The sequence below is a fragment of the Callithrix jacchus genome, chromosome 4, assembly GCF_049354715.1.
Source record: "Callithrix jacchus isolate 240 chromosome 4, calJac240_pri, whole genome shotgun sequence".
In the NCBI taxonomy this organism is placed as follows: domain Eukaryota; kingdom Metazoa; phylum Chordata; class Mammalia; order Primates; family Cebidae; genus Callithrix; species Callithrix jacchus.
Genome location: NC_133505.1, coordinates 74,092,927 through 74,112,782, shown reverse-complemented (window position 1 = coordinate 74,112,782; position 19,856 = coordinate 74,092,927). Strand labels below are relative to the sequence as shown.

The window sequence follows — 19,856 nt, the reverse complement described above, 5'->3', positions numbered from 1 at the left end:
ATAAGTCAATTGAATTAAATGGCATTACCTTATTTTCATCTTGATCTATCTACCCATGAAATTCTTACCCTTTAACACGTTATATAATTTATATATCTATCATGTTCATAATCTTATCACCCCTCAGACCCTCCCACATTTAAGCATCATAAAAAAGGTGTTTTTTCTTGTTTGTTTATTTACTGATAGGTATGCCAGGCACCTTAAACAGCAGAACGTATAAAAGGTTCTCAAGAAACATTTGTCAAATGAATAAAGACATTACTGAGAACTAGTTGAAAAATCTCTTCAGTAAACACAGAATTGACAAAAATGAATGTGACACACGTCTAGTCTTCAAATACTTTAAAAGGAAATATCAAATAGCTGCAATATAAACAGAAAATATAAGGGTTTTACAAGATATATACACAAAGCTCTTTAGGGCAGCACTTTCTACAGGCATGCTTGGGATGTGGGTATCTTATTCAAGAATTATACATATGGGGAGATATTGATTTAAATTTCCTATTCCAAATTTTTTTTTTCAGATCAACTTTCCCATTAGAATATTGCTAGAGATTCTGAACTATATGTGGAAAAATGTAACAATGATCTAGCCAGGATTTGCAGATTGAGTTCACCACATTTGAGTGATTCAGGGAACCGCTAGACTCAATTTAGCTTAAGGGATCCTAGGTTAATGCAATATCACCAAGCATTAATCAGAGGCAAATAAATTGTTTTTGGAGGAATGTAATTTTATCCTTGGCCTCAAAGAATTCTCACCAATAGTTTGTTAAGGACAATTAACATGAAATAACCTAGCACAATGAAAGATAAAGTACAATGAGTGAGAACTGGAAGAAATAAAAGAGAGCAGAAACAAACCCCAAAAGTTTTCAAATATAAGACACATCAGCCACAGATTACAAAACAACTGTGCTTAATACATGAAAAGAAACACAACAGATTGCAAATGTCTGTGTAAAATAAAAACATAAAAAGTAACCTAGCAGATTAAAAATAATTAAATGGAAACTCTAGAAATAAAAATAACAATAACCCAAATTTAAAACACTATGGATAATTAAATAAAATAACAGGTTAGACAAAACTGAAGAGAGAATTAATGAACTGAAAGGTAAGTTAAAAAATAACTGAGGGGAAAAAAGTAGAACTATGGAAGAGAGATTAGGAGGTGAAAAGGATAGGAAACAACATTATTCAGTATTGCAAATGAGGATGAGACAAACTATGGGTGAATCTGTATTTCAAAAAGTGACAGAGAATATCCAGAACTAATAGAAATATTGATCCTCTCTAGCTTTGAGTATCCTACCCTGACCCTTCTTGCAAATATTTTTATTCATCTACTTCAATAAGATGTATAATCAACATTTTCTGTGTGCCAAGATATAAAAAGTGCTGAAAAGCACTGTTTTGGGCAGGGGCTGTTGGGGTTTTTTTTTTTCCTTTTGTCTGTAAATGACTAGTAAATACTTTAGGAGTTGCGGACATTATGATTTCTTTTGTGACTCAACTTTGCAGTACAAAAGAAGTGATAGACAATACATAAACAAATAGGAATGACTGCGTCTGATTAAACTTTATTTACAAAAACATGTGGCAGTCTGTATTTGTGCCACAGGTTGTGGTGTGCAAACCCTATGTTAGATAGTCAAGGTAGGGTTACAATAAAAAATGCATAGTGCCATTTGATTCCCAACGTTAGCCCAGAGAATTTGTGTTGAGGGCATGATGCAGCATTTCTGGAACTTTATAGCTCAAGCTAATGGACATAATGGGCTGCTAATAATATTAGAGGCATTTCTGTAAACATTATCAGTTAAAAAGAATTGTTTTTATGCTAACAAATTTAATAATACATCTTCAAGAAACTAAACATTTAAGATTTAAAACCCATCAAATCTATGATGTAACTTAAAACATTCTAAGAAAACTTTTAACATTTTAAGAAATTAAAAAGAAAAAATTACTTGAAGAAAGCTGAAATACTTATAGTGGCTTTATGAGAAAACATACATTGTGAATATGACAAAGCTTCAAAAAGTAATGTATAGTACCTACAGAAAAGCAATAAGTAAAAGCTTTATTTAGTTCTTCACCAATAAATCTTTAATTATATTTCTATTTTTATAAAATTATAATTTTTTTATTGCTTTTGTAATATTTTTAGAAGAGGAGGGTTGCTTTGCAAACAGAAGCAAACATTTTATTCACAATAAATCTGTAAACCAATAACCCTTCTAAAGTTTGGCATTATCATCTTCGACTACAATATAAATTTCATCTTTTTGGAGAACAGGGAATTTTTACTTTAGAAGTACTAGTATTTTTGTAATGTAATGGTCTAGTATTTTCATTTCTTTCAGTATGAATATAATCAAAGGACAAAAACCATAACATAGTTTTATAATATTAGAGAATTAATGATTGGACTTGAATGAATAATGAAAAGTTTTATGGAATTTTAACTTCTCAGATGTGAACTTCAAAAATTTAACTTAGCTTCTGCAGTTCTGCAACAGACTGACTGCAAATATATCTACTGAGGCAAGATTACAAGTATCAGTCAAAATTAGTAATTTTTTACTATTCCAATGACAGAAAAGAACAACTACAAGACCTTAGGAACTATTCAGTAAAATGGAACATGCTGGCACTTAGAACATATAGCAGACATAGAGGCTGCACATAACAATGTTAGTTTACAAGATTGAATATCTGATGTTTGTCATACAATTGTGATTTCTTTCTAAAGTATGACTGCTACAATGTAATCAGTTACATGCTAACATATTCTAAACAGACCAATCTCTACTACAAAAGTAATAAAACTTCTTGAAGTTAAATAGTTTTTAAATCCTGTCTATAGTTAATTGAATTACTAGGATTTTCTAGAAATAGTTTTCTACTGGAATGCTGGCGATACCTTGTAGAATATTTTTAATACAGACTTTTTTTTTAAATTGCTGCTCATGAAAAGTCTTCAGTTAGGTAATTGTGAGTCTGTAAAGGGTGTTTTCACATTTCTTTCCAAACAAGGAGACCATGATATTACTATTTTACATGGTTACTATTCTTAGTTTATTTCTTTATTAATTGCTTAAACAAAGTCTCCAAGAAGACCTCTTTCTTGTTCTTTTTGCTCCTGTATTATACTTGTAAGAAAATTATTTCCTATTCATCTTAGTTCGGTCCAACTGTATCCCAGTTTGAACAGAACCATATAAAAAAGCTTTATCATTTGGCTATTCCCTGCAGGGAAGGATTGGCTATCCAATAATGGTAACACTTTGTATAAGTGTTTAAAATTATTAATACCCAATTTTTTTTCAAAATAAAGCAATATTTCCATTTACACTCCCTCTTTCTCTTCCTCTTTCTTCCTCTCCTTTACTTATTTTTTTTTTCTTTCCTTCTCTCAAAAAAAAAAGAAATCAACTTGTAAACCTCCAGATCCAGGTCGGCAATGTCTCTTTCATTGCTTGATTTCCTTTCTTCCCTTCCCTCCCTCCCTCCCTCCCCGCTTCCTCCCTTCCTTCCTTCCTTCATCCCTTCCTTCCTCCCTACCGTCCTTCTTCCCTTCCTTCCTGCCTTCCTTCCCCCCCCCAAAAAAAGCGATAACAGATTTTTCTTAAGGTATACCATGTTGTGTCTTTCTAATGTATAGATATGTCAGTCATTGACAGAGCAAAAAAAATGATGTCAACTTCCCTGAAATAAGATGATGAAGTTGAAGTGTTAGGTTTATGTTTGCTAGGCATTATACTGTGAGGTAAATGAAATTTTGACTTTCAGTTTGAATGAAAAAGGGAGAGAAAGATATTCTGGTTATGAAGAAATAAGGATAATGGAAGCAAAGGGGAGGAATTAGTTCAATTCAATTACTTAACTTCGAGAGAAAATAAGCCAGTGTCAGTCTCAGTCAAGATGTGACTGTTACTTCCAACTAGACAACTAATACTTCCAACTCCAATAAATCAATTTGAAATGTAGAAAAAATGGTGAAGTCTAGTCCTTAGAAGCTTTTGTTTTCAATGACAAGATAGGTAAATAAATTACAAATGGATTGATGAAACTGTTTACCATAGTAAGTCATGGTTAAGAAGTTACAATAAAACCTCAGTCAATTAAAACAAAAATTTTCTGAAAACAAACATAGTTATTCACAGACGTGAGAGTAGTAGATGAATGGTTACAAGATCCATGAAGAGCACAGGCTAGTTTAAGGGAGGGATTATAGGTTTTCCAGGAAACACAGTCACCATGCATGATCTAATACTCAAAATTCAAATTTAGAGTAGCTCAAAGAATGTGCAAATAATCAATCACCTAAATGGTAACTTTGTAAGCCACTTTAAAAGAATAGTTAACTTCCTATCTTCCTATTTGGATATGCTTCCTTTCATTCTCTTGCCTGATTGATCTGGCCAGAACTTCCAACATTATGTTAAATGGGAGTGGTGAGAGAGGGCATCCTTGTCTTCTGCCAGTTTTCAAAGGGAATGCCTCCAGCTTTTGCCCATTCAGTATGATATTGGCTATATGTTTGTCATAAATATCTCTTGTTATTTTGAGATATGTTCTATCAATACTTAGTTTATTAAGAGTTTTTAGCATGAAGTGGTGTTCAATTTTATTGAAGGTCTTTTCTGCACCTACTGAAGGAAATATATTCTCCTATTTAAAATAAGCCTATATCTGAAGTGATAAAATCACTTTGAATTTATTTCATACATCACATACAATGAAGCATTTTCAATATCTTGTTAATTTGTGAGCCAAAGTAAAATGAATTTATGTTTCTAAATTATCTAAAGATGTTATGTCTAACGATAGGAAAATGATATGCCTTTATTTGAGATAATCAGCATAATAGATTATCCTTGGAAATAAAATTATTTGTTTATAATGCATCTTACTACTGTAACAAGTTGAAACATTCTTCCGTCAAACTTCCAATGTTAGGTCTAATAAATGCTAGAAATATTTATCAATTGATAAAATCAAATGGACACCGGAATAATTCTTAGATAGAAAGTGTACCTAGGAGACATGCAAACATTCATTGTTTTACAAAAGTAGCCAATAAATATTTATCTAATGTATGCTATATACAGATATAGTAGGCACCAACAGTGCAGTGATGAATAAGAAAGACAAAGTATCTGTCTTAATGGTGCTTATTTTCTAGTGGGGGAAGATGGAACAAACAAAAAAAAGAATGTATGCTGTGAAATTATAAAACAGGGTGATGTAAAGAGAACAGCAGAGCAACATTTTTGATTAGGTGGGCAGAGATATCATCATGGAGAGATGTAAAAGGAGATACACAGAAGCACAGTTTATGGGCTAAAATTAATTGGAAATCATGCCAATTATCATCAATATAGAGAATAGTAAATTAACTATGACATACCTATACAATGCAGCAGATATAAGAAATGAAATATAGCTAGTGTAATATAAAAATTTCCAAGATATTTGTTGAATTTAAAATTGAGATTGTTAAGTGTTCTTACAGTATAAAAACATTAAAGTAAAAACAGCGTGAATACCTATGAATGCATATATATGTCAATGCATAAATGGATATCTGAAATTATGAACAACAAAATGTAAATAGGAATGATCTTAGAGATGGGGTGGTTGTGGAGACCCACGATGGTGACGATCAGTGGGGCTCTTTACATTAACAGTTCTGTCTTCAAGTTTTACAAGTAAAAAAATACTCATACATTGCTTTTGTAATTAAAAATCAAAATACTCATACATTGCTTTTGTAATTAAAAATCAATTTTTTTAATTAAAAATAACATCAAATTGATAAACCAAAATAAAAGCACAACTTCTAACTTGAACTTTATTACTGCAATCTTGAAAATAAGTCAGATCTTTTCTGTATAAAAAAAGAAGCAGCACTATCTCTTCACTATTAACCATACTTAGAGAACCTATACTCAAATTCAATATCATTACATCAATAAAACTATTGTCTATATATGAATATAGTTAAAATAGAAATCAGATGTAAAGAAATGAAATAAACCTGTCTTAACCTTCACTGTTTAAAGCTCATCCAGAAAAAACAATAATGAAACAATATGGCAAAAATTGTGATGGGAAAGAAGCTCTGTCACAATGGCAAGGTTTTTGATCACTCTTCAGATACATCATGAAAACATGAACTATACCTATCCCTTGAGATTATCTTCTTTGAAAGGCAAGTAAACACACTTCTTCTCCCTAGATAGTTTTCTTTGAGGACAACTTAAAAGTTGAATTTGTAAAGTTGAGACGTTCTTTGTGATGGATGAGAGTCATGTTATTGGCACATGTTAGGGAAAGTGGAATATAATTGATTCCTAAGGTGAATGCTGACCTCAGTCACCAATAGTTTCATAAATTCAACTTAACGCTGTATACTGTCTATGAAAAGTAGCCGACAGGAGGCACAAAATAAGGGACTATCTCTTGTTGGAGTGTACCTTTAATAATCCTAAGGGTCTTTTGGAATACCTAATACTTTCCCCTGTTTAGACCAACAAAGAAGCAGAATCTACCCAGTAAAAAGATAATAAAACTATATCAAAGTTTCTTATTATTCACAGAAATGTGGAAATTACAATCAGGAGTTCAAGATGGCACATGTTTCTTGGGCAGAAAATATTCAACTAGATTTTTATAGCATTTTCTTCTTCACTTGGCTATATAACATACTAAGTGCACCTTAGATTATACCACCAAATTCTTCTCTGGCTATTAGTAGAGAGAAAAAGCTTGCAAAAATTTTACTACCATGAATTTGTCTGTAAAGTTCCAAAAAGAAAAAAAATGACATCAGTAAGGCTATACAGCTCATATTATCACCAGGGCAAGTTGGAATTCTCTGTACTTCACTACCATACTGTACTAGAAGTAGTGGATACCCAGAATATCAGAACCTATAGCCAAAAAATATGTTTGCTATTAATTATAATTTAAATTACATCAGCATCCTAGACTGAGAAAATTGCCAGGGAGTTTGATCCTTTCCTAGAGATTCTAAGAATGTTTCTCTTCTAGAAGCCCTGGTGAGAGACAAGTTACATCACAAAACCTCAGATGTAGATAATATTAGGGATGAAGAACACCAGGAAAATTCTTAGAATATATAGAATCTAACAATATAGTGCTTCATCTGACAGCATATAGATATATAGTGGTATTAGCCTTTGGGATTGGTTGATATTTACCTCCCCTCATGCAAAACCAAACCAAACCAAAAAATAAAAGTTGTAACCTACATAAGTATTTACTGTATAGGAGTCTAACCAAGACTTAACTACAGATTTTTCTGCTCTTTGAGACATCAAAATATCATAGAATTATCAAGAAAACAAATGTGACTTTGAATAGACATATTGTAATTTCCTCTACAAGCAAACAAAACATGGAATAATAACTCATATTTATTTAGTGCAATTATTTTTTCTGACTGAATTCAAATATATACAAGTTAAAAATTAAATGTCAATGTTTGTATAGCAAAGCAATTTGGAAGGACCATATAAATATTGCATTTCTCTTATAATAGAGTAAAGGTCATGTGAGTAATATATTGGCCAAATGACCATAGAGCTTGCTTGCTATTTTATTCTGCAATGCTAAGCTGAATTGCTAGGGCAAGATGTTAAGATGGCATTCCAGCTTCTATAAATTCTAAAATATCAGAGCTTTAAAAAATCCTCATGGAATTCGCATTGCAATGTGCCTTACACATTAGGTAATGCAATCCTGTCTTGAGATGTAACCTGATGGCATCATTACACACAAACACATTCATCATGCTGTCCCGAAGATTCAAAAAGAGATGTTTTTTTCTCTGAATGTAACATCCCACTGACTTATATTCCTGTTAACTAGCAGGGAGCTGAAATAACTTAATGTGCTTTGAATATTTAGCACAAAGTAATGTAGGAAAACATCTGTCACTTACGTTTTGGAGTCATCCCACAACACACAATAGGGATTCAAAGTACCCTAAAAAAAAGCAGAGAAAGAATACATCTATCTTGAGTATATATATATAAAAGATTGAAGGACTATATGAAATAGAAACAGAATGGAAGATTTCTTATCCTGTGGTAAGAGATAAGTTTAATGATTTCTTTTCAATTTTTTAATAAGAAATTTGCATTTCCTTTCTTATTGATTTAGTGACCCATTTTATAAAGTTCAATGAAAACAATACTTTTATTCCAAATACCCTAACTTGTATTTAGTTTTGCTGAAAACTTAAAGTGAAGTTCTCATATACCATAAGTCCATATTTTGATGATTTTGATTTTATATTTATATGTCTAAAACATTAGTTGCTAGATTATTTTAAGATCATAGTATTCACAGTACTGAAATCACAGTGAAATATCGTATATTATGCACATGTATAATCACCACCACTACCTCCTCTTCGGCCTCTAGTTGATGTTACCTAGAGACAAGAGGTGTCCATTTCTGGAGTTTGTTGACTTGCAATATCTTTTCTTTTCTTTCTTTCTTTTCTTTTTTACTTTTTTATTTATTTATTTTTTTTAAAGATGGGGTTTCACCATGTTGTCAGGCTGGTCTTGAACTCCTGACCTCAGGTGATCCACCCATCTTGGCCTCCAAAGTGCTTGTATTACAGGCGTGAGCCACAAATATCTTCTTAACATATATCTGTATAGGATAATATCTAATGAAAGTTTAAGTGAAAATGCTAGATTTTAAATTTACTTCAATAATTGTGAATTAAGTACCTGCCATGATCTTGAAGATGATACCATGGGTTTTTCACACTACATTATTCAATGTATTTCTGTTTTGAAGAGTTCTAATGTATTTAGATACATGTATCTGTCATATGTCTGAAGAGCCTTCTCTTATCCATTAAACATACAATGTTGATTTCAAGTTCTCTCATCCTCTACATGACTCAATTCTTTGAGCATACACTTTTAAAGTCATTTAGGGAAATCATTCACTTGTGTCTGACCTGTGCAGAGCAAAGCAATACCACTTCCTCTCCAATTCAGGTGCCCTCTTTCTAATAATGCAAACTAAGATTGTATTAGATATTTTGGTAGACTCTTCCTTAGCTATATAGGTATTACTCATACATTGCAATCTCTGGTGAGCTTTTAAAATCCTGATTTTGGCATCCCATAAATCCACTATTGCTTTTAAGCTTTCTGTCATTACAGGATTAAAAAAACAAACGTGATTATCTTTGTCTTCATCCAACTTAGTAATTGACAATAATAATTAACAGAGCAAGGCAGTTAAAAGATACAGTCCTGAAACAAGCCCCTGACTTCCTTCTGCAGGTAGATGTGGTCCGTCATTGCCAGCAAGCTATGATCCAGCCCTCAGGCTTCAGTCTTGGCTACAAACATATAATCACTGGAGTGTATCTGGGAAAGAAATATCTTCGAAAATTCAGAGAAGCTCTTCTGGAGACGTGCCTTTTTAAATGCTGTTTGATGGGTCCATTCTAAATTTTTGCCAGAAATAAATAGTAAGCTCACTGTTCTACAATGTATGAAATTCACCCCAACCTTATATATGATTCATTTTAATTGAGACATATGAGAAACTCCAACATTGCAGCATCCCAGTTATTCTCAAAAATTCCTGAAAGACCACGTCTAAGGTGTCTTACTTCTTTTTTTTAAGTAATCAGAAAATGCATTTGCTTTTGTTTCCCACTCTTCCTTTAACATTTATTTATTAAAAATGGTCTTTTTCTTGCTTCTGGATGGAAATTTAGTCATAACTTGAAAAAAAACTCCAAAGTTTTGAGCCACTCTTAAATAATAGACTTTGATTGTCACACCAATCCAAATGCCCATCAATGATAGACTGGACAAAGAAAATGTGGCACATATACACCATGGAATACTACACAGCCATAAAAAATGATGAGTTCATATCCTTTGTAGGGACTTGGATGAATCTGGAAACCATAATTCTCAGCAAACTGACACAAGAACAGAAAACCAAACACCACATGTTCTCGCTCATAGGCGGGTGCTAAACAATGAGAACATGTAGACTCTGGGAGAGGAGCATCACACACTAGGGGGAGTTGGGGGGGGTGCTGGTGAGGGACAGCAGGGGAGGAGGTGGAGGGTGGGGAGGGATAACATGGGAAGAAATGCTGGTAGATGATGGGGGAATAAAGGCAGCAAACCACCTGGTTATGTGTGCACCTATGCAACAACCCTGCATGACCTGCACATGCACCCCAGAACCTAAAGTAAAATTAAAAAAAAATTACAATGGTCATGTCATTAGCAATTAAAAATGATCTGTCATGATAATCAAAACACAGAACCTGATTGTCACCTTCCCTCCTGCAGATGCAGGATGGGGCAAACATGGGGCATGACTCTGCCAGTGGCCAGGGGAGTAGAGGGGTGAGGAAGAGGAGGTAAAGGAGGCAAGAGTTTTCATCTTCCCGCTAAGGTCCAAAGTCAGCTCTGAGCAGTCTGGCCCTATCTGATGATTTAAGTTGACTCTTCTCACTGAGACAGCCAGGTGGGAAGGGAATCCCCAGCAGAACCTCCAGGCCTGTGCACTGGGAGGAATGTGCACTGGGGTGAGCCTGGGATGTTCCCACCATTTTCAGGGGAGGAGTCTGGCCCCTCCTCTTCTGGGGTGGAAACTGGGATTCAATCTCTGAGACAGGAAGCCAGCTAGCAGGAGTCTGGCTTTGCAGACGACCCCTGTTTCCTTGTATTCTCCTTTTTTCCCAGTAAATACCATTTTTTTTCTCACCCTTCAAAGTCTCTGTAAGCTAATCTCTCATGGCCATGTAACAAGAACCCAGCTCTTAGCTGAACTAAGGAAAAAGTCCTACAACATCACCAGCACTTAGGTGGATTCTCAGGAGACTCCTTTGCTGGAACCCATTGGTAGTCACACCTCTTGGGGTCTCTCCTGCTGGGCCCTTCTTACCTCCCTGAAGCTTCTGCCCTATGATGTGGTAGCGTCTTACTTGTTATAAAATGCTAATATCTCCCTACACTATGCTCCTAAAGTATAATAACAGTGTTGTTCCTGAAAAAAGGTCATAGTTCTATAGAAGTAGATGAGAAACATAGGCATGGAATGTTCCTATAACAATACCATCAACATGCTTACATAAACATCACTAGCCCCAGTACTGAGTAAGGCACCTATGAGGGAATGGAGAGATAGAAAGGACATAAACAAGTAAATGTATAATGTAAAATATAATATAGATAGTAACATACTATAATGAAAAGCAAATCACAGTGAGCAGGTTAGACTAGAAAAATAGAGTGGATGGCATTTTTATTAAGAAAGCTTTACCAATAAGATTATCTTTGAGCAGAAATCTGAAATAAGTTGGTTACAGAAAAGACAACAATTAAGTTACAATACAAACAATCAAGTTTCTCTGTTTTCCTTGGTGTTTTCAAGTTTAAATATATTCAATGTGTATGCTGCTATGCTAATCACACTCTTGCTATCTTAATGATGTCTTCAAAGTGTTTTCTCTGGACCTGCTTCAGAATAAACTGAGATGCTTACTTAAAGTGTAGATTCATTGGATAGGAATTTTTAGGTTGAGGCTAAACACAGAAATCTGCATTTTAATAATGACACTCTTGCCTCTCCATAATTTTAATTCACATTAAATTTAGAGAATCACTGCTCAAGATACACATGGCAGAAATAACATGCTGAAAAACATTTAAACCTATCACTTAATAATTTTGAACTATACAATGCATTATTATTACAGTCACCATTCTGTGCAGATCACTAAACATATTTCTCCCATCTACTTAAACTTTGTGAGGTGATGGATTTGTTAATTACCCTGATTTAAGCATCCTATATTATAAGCATATATCAAGACCTCTTACTATACCCCACAGATAAATACAATTATGGTCAATTAAAATTACAAGTGCTTAAAAAAGAAATAACAGGGGGAGGTGGGGAAGGATAGCCTGGGGAGAAATGCCAAATGTGGGTGAAGGGGAGAAGAAAAGCAAAGCACACTGCCATGTGCGTACCTACGCAACTGTCTTGCATGCTCTGCTCATGTACCCCAAAACCTAAAATCCAATGAAAAATTAAAAAAAAAAAAATAACATGGTTATTCTACTTTGTTTTTATTCAGACTTTTGAAGGCTTGGTGCTCATATGTCATAACTACTCATCTTGAAACTTCTGAACTTTCTTGTACCTTTCACAGACCTCTTGAAACAAAATAATTTCTGAGGAAGCAAAGCAAGCAAATAGACAAAGCAACTAAGGGCATGAAGAAGGTCAATGACTTCATCATAACTATTTTAACATTTCCACTGCTCTGAGTCAGATGTTCCAGAATGAATTTTTCTGTCACATCGTTCAGTGAGATGGACATTGATCCCTTGAGTATGGATGAGAGAGAGACTTTCAACTGACACTGCACTGTCTCTCCTTAATTTCCTCAATTTTAGATGGCAAGGCATTATTTTAAAATGACCTGGATTTTGCTAAGCTTATTCTCTCTTTCTTACCCCACTAAGGATAATCGTTGTTATTGTACATAATGACCCAAATAGATTTTGGGGATTCCTCAAGAATATTTCCAATTTGCCTAACTGGATCTGAAAAAGACTAATTTATATCTTGTTCATAATTTTAATCCTACTTCAGAAGGACACACTCAAAAAATCTCAGGAATTGCTAAGGGAAGCAAGACATTACTAGATATAAATTTTTCCACAGTCAAATCTATCACAGGTCACTAACAGTTGATCAGTGAGAGGGACCCGTTTTGGGGTCATATCTTTTAACATATGAACAGTTCTACAGGCCCTCAAAGAGCAAGACACCACCCAAGGCGATGAGGCAGTGAAAGAGTACAACATAAAACTCAACAGGAAGTAATATGGATTTTCTTCTTCAATATTTTCTCAAGATATGATAAGTACTGTTCCATATTTTAGTATTTTAAATGATACTTAGAAGGAGCTAAATCTGGGTCTTATGTTCACTTTTTAAGGAATAGCTGTCATGTACCAAAAGCCTAAAAAGACACTGAGAATACATACTGTTCTTTTATTTATTAGGAGTATGGAGACATAGATAATCTGGACGGATCTTATGAGGATTCTCATCACATTGAAAACCAGAGAAACTAAGATGGAGTAAAAAAAAAATGGCTTTAGCTAAAGCAGAATTACATGAAGGCCACTAAAGTGAGACATGTAGAATATTGTTTTTATCAGGACGAGTCCCATCCATGTTACATAGCTATTCATAGAAAGTTGCAGCTATTTGACTGGAATACAAGGAGAGGGCACATAGTTAATGTCACTTCTGCTATGTAGTTAGTAGCCCACATTAACCAAATGACACTATATTTATAGATGTGATGACAGCTTGCTTCTCTAATTTCTGAGATATATCACTAACCCACATTATTTCCAGATGAATACTTTCCACTTGTCATATGGGAAACAGTAAAAAGTAGAACTCTCATCAGGATAGTGTATCCTTCAAAGAAAATCATTGCCTCCACATATGTCTCAGAGTGTCCTACCTATATGTGATTACATCATTTTCCATAATGGCTGCATAGACTCTGGTGCACCTCTCAGCAAACAAATGGATCTTCTAGAGTTAAAACTGTTCAGGTATTTAATATTAAAGTGGCAAATAACTTTCATAAATAAATAAATAAATAACTAGATTTTGTATAGGTACAACATATAGTCAACGTCTTTTGCTATTACATCCAAAAGAAATATAATAATGTGTCCTAACAATAATTATGTGGGGTTGTAGCAGAGACAAGGGCAGTTAGGGGTAGTGATAGCTCTAGACTATAAGCTGCCAGCAGGAAAGTTTTGCTAGGTTGTCTCAAGAGCACAGTATGCCTGCAAATGTCACAGTCACTGTTGGCATCAACATCTTGTTCCACATGGTTCTTCCTTTGGTTGCCTAAGTGATGCTGTCTCACAACATTTTCCAGTTTCCCCCACTTTACATGGACCATTCTCACTAGCGATTCCTTTAATCAGACCCCTAAAGTGCTAAGGCAAAATAAACTATGTAAATGCTAATTAATTTCATTGAATAATGTATTAGCATTACAGTGCATCTGATTTAAAATGCCACTATTAATGTATATCTGCATATATTATTTTCATCATCAAAAAATTAATTTTGCATTACTCTTATGCAGGGTATATTAGTTTTCTATTGTTGCTCTTGCAAATAATACAAACACAGCAGCAGAGAAAAACATAAATTTATCATCTCACAATTTCCATAGGTCAGAATTCTTGTAAGCTCAGTTGGGTCTCTACTAAAGAGTTCTATGAGGCTGAAATGAATACAATCATAGTTACCTGAAGTTGTAGGACTGATGTCCTTACTTCCTTCCCTATTGGCAATCAGGGATTGTTTCAACTTTTGAGGCTGCCCAAATCTTTTGACCTGTGGCCCTCTTCCTTCATTTTTAGTGCTAGCAATGGCAAATTGAGTCTTCTCACTTTGCATCTCTCTGATCACAGCTGGAAAAGCTTCTCCACTTTTAATGCTTTATGTAATTCAAGTGGATTTACTCAGATAATCCAGGAAAATTTCCTTATCTTAAGGTCCTTATCCTTAACTACATCACACAGAAGTTCCTCTTGACATATAACACAAATATGCCTTTTGACATGTACTCACACAAACATCCCTTTTGACATGTAATACAGCACAGTCATGGGTTCTAGGGAATAGGATGCTGGACATCTTTGGAGGGGTCAATATTCTGCTTATCACACAGGGGTTGACAAACAATAGCCCATGAGCCAAATCTTACCTGTCATCTGCTTTTAAAAGTTACTTTTTACTGGAATAAAGTCATACTCATTTGTTCATATATTGTCTATGGCTGCTTTCACATCATAACATCATACTTCAGTGGATGGGACAGAAGCCATTATTCCTCTCATGAGTGAAATATTTACTGATTCTTAACTAGAAAATTTGCTGACCTCCTGCTCCAACAATAGCACAATCATACTAAAATGTTTTTAAAGAATATCAATCATGTATAATAAATAAAAATAAACTAGAAGCATGAGAAGGATGTCTAATAAAATTAAGAAATTTAAATTACCACCAAAAAATGTAGCCAGAAAGCAATTTCTATCTCAATTTTATTTGTTGGAAGAGCCTTCAATCTCCTTGTCTAGTAAGAATCCCTGGACTCTCTGTAAAAATTATCAAGAGCTGTAAACAGACAAAATATCAGAAATCACTTCCAAATGAATGAAGATAGGGCAGAAAAATAATTCAAAAAGTAAAGTCATATCAAACACCCCTTTGTGAAAATTATGGATACACAATCCTGAATTTTTAAGCTGTACCAAGTAATTTTTAAATCCTTAGGTTATTAACCTTCACATTCATGAAAATACCCACTGATGAATGTTGGAATTTCTTTTCATGGTTTTTCATGCTTATGTAATGATAACAAGCATATTCATTACAGTTGTCACTGTGTTTTCCACTATGATTTACAAAGGTCATAAGGTCATGGTTAATTTTAAAATTAGTTTATACATATAAAAAAATTTCTTAATCTGTTAACTTCATGCTATTAGGATGCATGCACATATGGCAAAGAAAGCAAAACCTAAAAGCCCAAATTCCAATTAGATCAATTTGAGAACTACAAACATGATGGATTTACCTGAACCCTGAAAGACAGCAGGAACACCCTACCTACACCATTTGGAGTTCATGCTCAGAGGAAACAATTTTTTTAATAGCCAAAATGAGACTGCAGCCGGAGTGGTCCACTCTATCTTTCTACTCAAAATGGAACTACATAAAGACTTCATTTGGATCCAAAATGGCCGATCGTTAACATCTCAGGATTGCAGCTCTCAGTTAAAGCACAGAGAACTAGAGGATGCCACACTTTCAGACAAATTCAGGTCGCTCACGGAGCAGAAGATCCCAGTGGAGGAGTCACACGGGTCGCCAGCACGACTCTTGTGGCCAGCGCAGCAGTTTCGCCTGCACCTTGGTGTGGCAGCTCTCTGAGCAGAACAAACAGGGCTGGCTACCCTTCGTACCGAGGTTTGGAGGACCCACACGGGCCCCCAGCACGACTCCTGAGGCCGGCGCAGCCAGAGTAAACGAGACTGGTTCCCCTTCTGACCGAGGTTTGGAGCCCCGGGAAGGCAGAGTCGCCTATTTTGGATACAAGAAGGAAGCCAGACAGGAGAATCCTGGGCAGAAGAGCACCATCAGTCTTAACGCTGCTGTTCTGGCCCTGAGAACTAACAACTTGGACGTCCACTCAAGAGACCTAATCTGAAAGTTGGTAATTTCAAAGATGACAGGAGGATAAATTTACAATGATGGAAAGAAACCAGCATAAAAAGGCTGAGAATACTCAAAATCAGAATGCCTCTCCCTCTAAAGATGATCACAGTTCCACATCAACAATGAAACAAGGCTTGAGGGAGAACGAGCGCATCCCAATAACAGAATCATGCTTCCAGGAATGGATAAGAAGAAACTTCTGTGAGTTAAAAGAACATGTTGTAGCCCAACGTAAAGAAACTAAGAACTTTGAAAAAAGGTTTGATGAAATCCTATTGAGAATAAACAACTTAGAGAGGAATATAAGTGAATTAATGGAACTGAAGAATACAATACAGGAACTCCGAGAAGTATGCACAGGTTTAAACACTCAAATTGTTCAAGCAGAAGAAAGGATATCAGAGGTCAAAGTCCAACTTAATGAAATAAAACAAGAAGACAAGATTAGAGAACAAAGGATAAAAAGGAATGAGCAAAGTCTACAAGAAATGTGGGACTATGTGAAAAGAACAAATTTACGTTTGATAGGTGTACCTGAATGCGATGGAGAGAATGAATCCAAGCTGGAAAATACGCTTCAGAATATTATTCAGGAAAATTTTCCTAAACTAGCAAAGAAGGTCAATATTCAACCCCAGGTAATACAGAGAACACCACAAAGATATTCCTCAAGAAGAGCAACCCCAAGGCACATAATCGTTAGATTCACCAGGATTGAAACAAAGGAGAAAATACTAAGGGCAGCCAGAGAGAAAGGTCAGGTTACCTACAAAGGCAAGCCTATCAGGCTTACAGCAGATCTCTCAGCAGAAACTCTACAAGCTAGAAGAGAGTGGGGGCCAATATTTAACATCCTCAAAGAACAGAACCTTCAGCCCAGAATTTCATATCCAGCCAAACTAAGCTTCACAACTGAAGGAAAAATAAAATCTTTTACGAACAAGCAAGTACTCAGAGATTTTATTACCACCAGGCCTGCTTTACAAGAGCTTCTGAAAGAAGCATTACACACAGAAAGAAACAACCAGTGTTAGCCTTTCTAAAAATATACCAAAAAGTAAAGAGCACCAACATAAAGAAGAAGTTACATCAATGAATGGATAAAACAGCCAGTTAACATCAAATGGCAATAACCCTAAATTTAAATCAACTAAATCCCCCAATCAAAAGACAGCAAAAACCCAATGGCATGTTACATCCAGACCTGTTTCACATGCAAGGATACACAAAGACTCAAAACAAAGGGATGGAGAAAGATTTACCAACCCAATGGAGAGCAAAAATAAATAAATTAATAAATAAAAAGCAGGAGTTGCAATTCTCGTATTGGATAAAATAGATTTTAAAGCAACAAAGATACAGTGGTAAAAGGATCAATGCAACAACAAGAGCTAACGATCCTAACACCCAGATACATAGAGACTTAGATTCAATGAGACAGAAAATTAATAAGGATATCAAGGACTCAAACTCAGATCTGGAACAAGTAAATATTAATAAATATTTATAGAGCTCTCCACTTCAAATACACAAAATATACATTCTTGTCAATATCACATCACACCTACTCATAGGTTTTAAATGAAACATTGATTGGCCATTATTAATACCCACATTTTTTCAGAATAAAGCAATATTTCCGTTCATCCTCCCTCTTTCTCTTCCTCTTTCTCCCTCTCCTTTACTCATTTTTTTTTCCTTCTCTCAAAAAAAAAAAAGAAAAAAGAATAAATAAATAAGAAATCAACTTGTAAACCTCTAGATCTAGGTCGGCAATGTCTCTCTCATTGCTTGATTTCCTTCCTTCCCTTCCTTCCTTCCCTCCTTCCCTCCCTCCCTCCCCACTTCCTCCCTTCCTTCCTTCCTTCATCCCTTCCTTCCTCCCTCCCTTCCTCCTTCCCTCCCTTCCTGCCTTCCTCCCTTCCCCCCCCCAAAAAAAGACTTCATTTGGAGAAAGTATGCATTTTCAGCCTTGCAAAATTGATAGAGCATGAGATAACTAAAAGACATTTACTTTCTTTTTCTTGTAACTCATTTTTAAAGATAAAGATGTCATTCACCTTGGAAAGTCACAATAGGCCCAGACCTTTCAGATACAAGGTATCCTAATAGTATTTGTGTTTGTGTACATAGAGATCTATTCTGTTGCACTTATTTGAGTCTCAAGAATTTTTTTCAATAAAATGATTAACTTTCCTTATGCGTTATGGAATCTAAAAAATTTGATGAGTATAAATGTTACTCTGAAGAAACATTAAGTGCTATAAAAAATAAAATTATTTTCCTGGGAAAAACAAACTTGATATTTCTTAAAAGCAATTAATTGCTGTGCTTAAGCACTAAAACCCATATATCCCGACTCCATAGTTTATGACAATGAAGCCATCAGCCTGAAAAACTGAACTAAGAATAGTGCCTTAATAATTAATGACATAATAGCTGGTTAAAACTGCAACTGGCCTTGCTAATCAAAATTTGGAATTGCTGGGTTTCATATTTTATTACCTATTCCTATCAGTTACCAAGAGTCTTATTATATTTAACATATTGTAAATGCTATTTGTTGAAAAGCTTTCTGAAACACATTTTTAAAAGAAAATGTTAACAGGCTTTTTCTATTAATTCACTATAACTATTAGTTCCCATTCTTCTTTTCTTTTTTACATGGTATTATTAAAAAATGTAACTTTCAAGTTATTCTTTCCTGAAGGTACAACAGATAGTTTTGATATGAAAATAGGTGAAAGTAGACTGATTTGATATTAGAAATATGTCATGTCTAAAAACTTTTGAAGGCAACAACAATGGGCATGTATAGGTATATATATGCATATGTGGGTGTATATGTGTGAAGGGTGGAGGTGGAGGGGTGTGTTTGTGTGTGTACACATAGTTGTCCCTCGTTATCCATAAGAAGTTGGTTACAGAACTGCTTGCAGATATCAAAATCCATGGATGCTCAAGTATCTTACATATATTTGCATATAACCTATGCACATCCTTTTTCATACTTTGAATCATCTCTAAATTAGTTACAAGACCTAATACCATAATACAGTAATATGGTGTAAATACTATGTAGTTTTCATATTATGTTTTATATTTGTATTGTTCATTGTTGTACTGCTATTTTTTATTGTATTTTTCCAAATATTTTTGATCTGTGGTTGCCTGAATCCATGGATGCAGATACTGAGGGCCAACTATATCTGTATATGTGTGTGTGTGTGTGTGTGTGTGTGTGTGTGTGTCTGTATAATGTTGAGGCTTGTTTTAATAAATTTCAGGCTGCATATTTAAGACATCTTTTCTTTACATTTCAGCTAATATTATATTTCAAAATAGACTTTTTTGTTTTCTCTTCAATGAAAATAAACTTAGTATATAGACTGTATCTTTGTAAGACTGCTAATAATATTATAGTATTCAATAAAGCAATCACATGTTCCTTCCCTTAATGATTGGGAAGGATA

At 34.5% G+C, this 19,856-nt stretch overlaps 1 protein-coding gene across 7 annotated transcripts in view; it reads right to left on the bottom strand.

Annotated features, from left to right (window-relative positions):
- ADGRB3 (adhesion G protein-coupled receptor B3) overlaps window positions 1-19,856 on the bottom strand; it is a 771,381-nt gene that overhangs the window by 320,944 nt on the left and 430,581 nt on the right. For all 7 annotated transcript variants that reach the window (XM_078369486.1, XM_002746712.7, XM_008994633.5 and 4 more), the window contains one exon: window positions 7,985-8,028. In XM_078369486.1, the coding sequence (XP_078225612.1) occupies window positions 7,985-8,028 (44 nt within the window). The remainder of the gene's footprint in view (window positions 1-7,984; window positions 8,029-19,856) is intronic.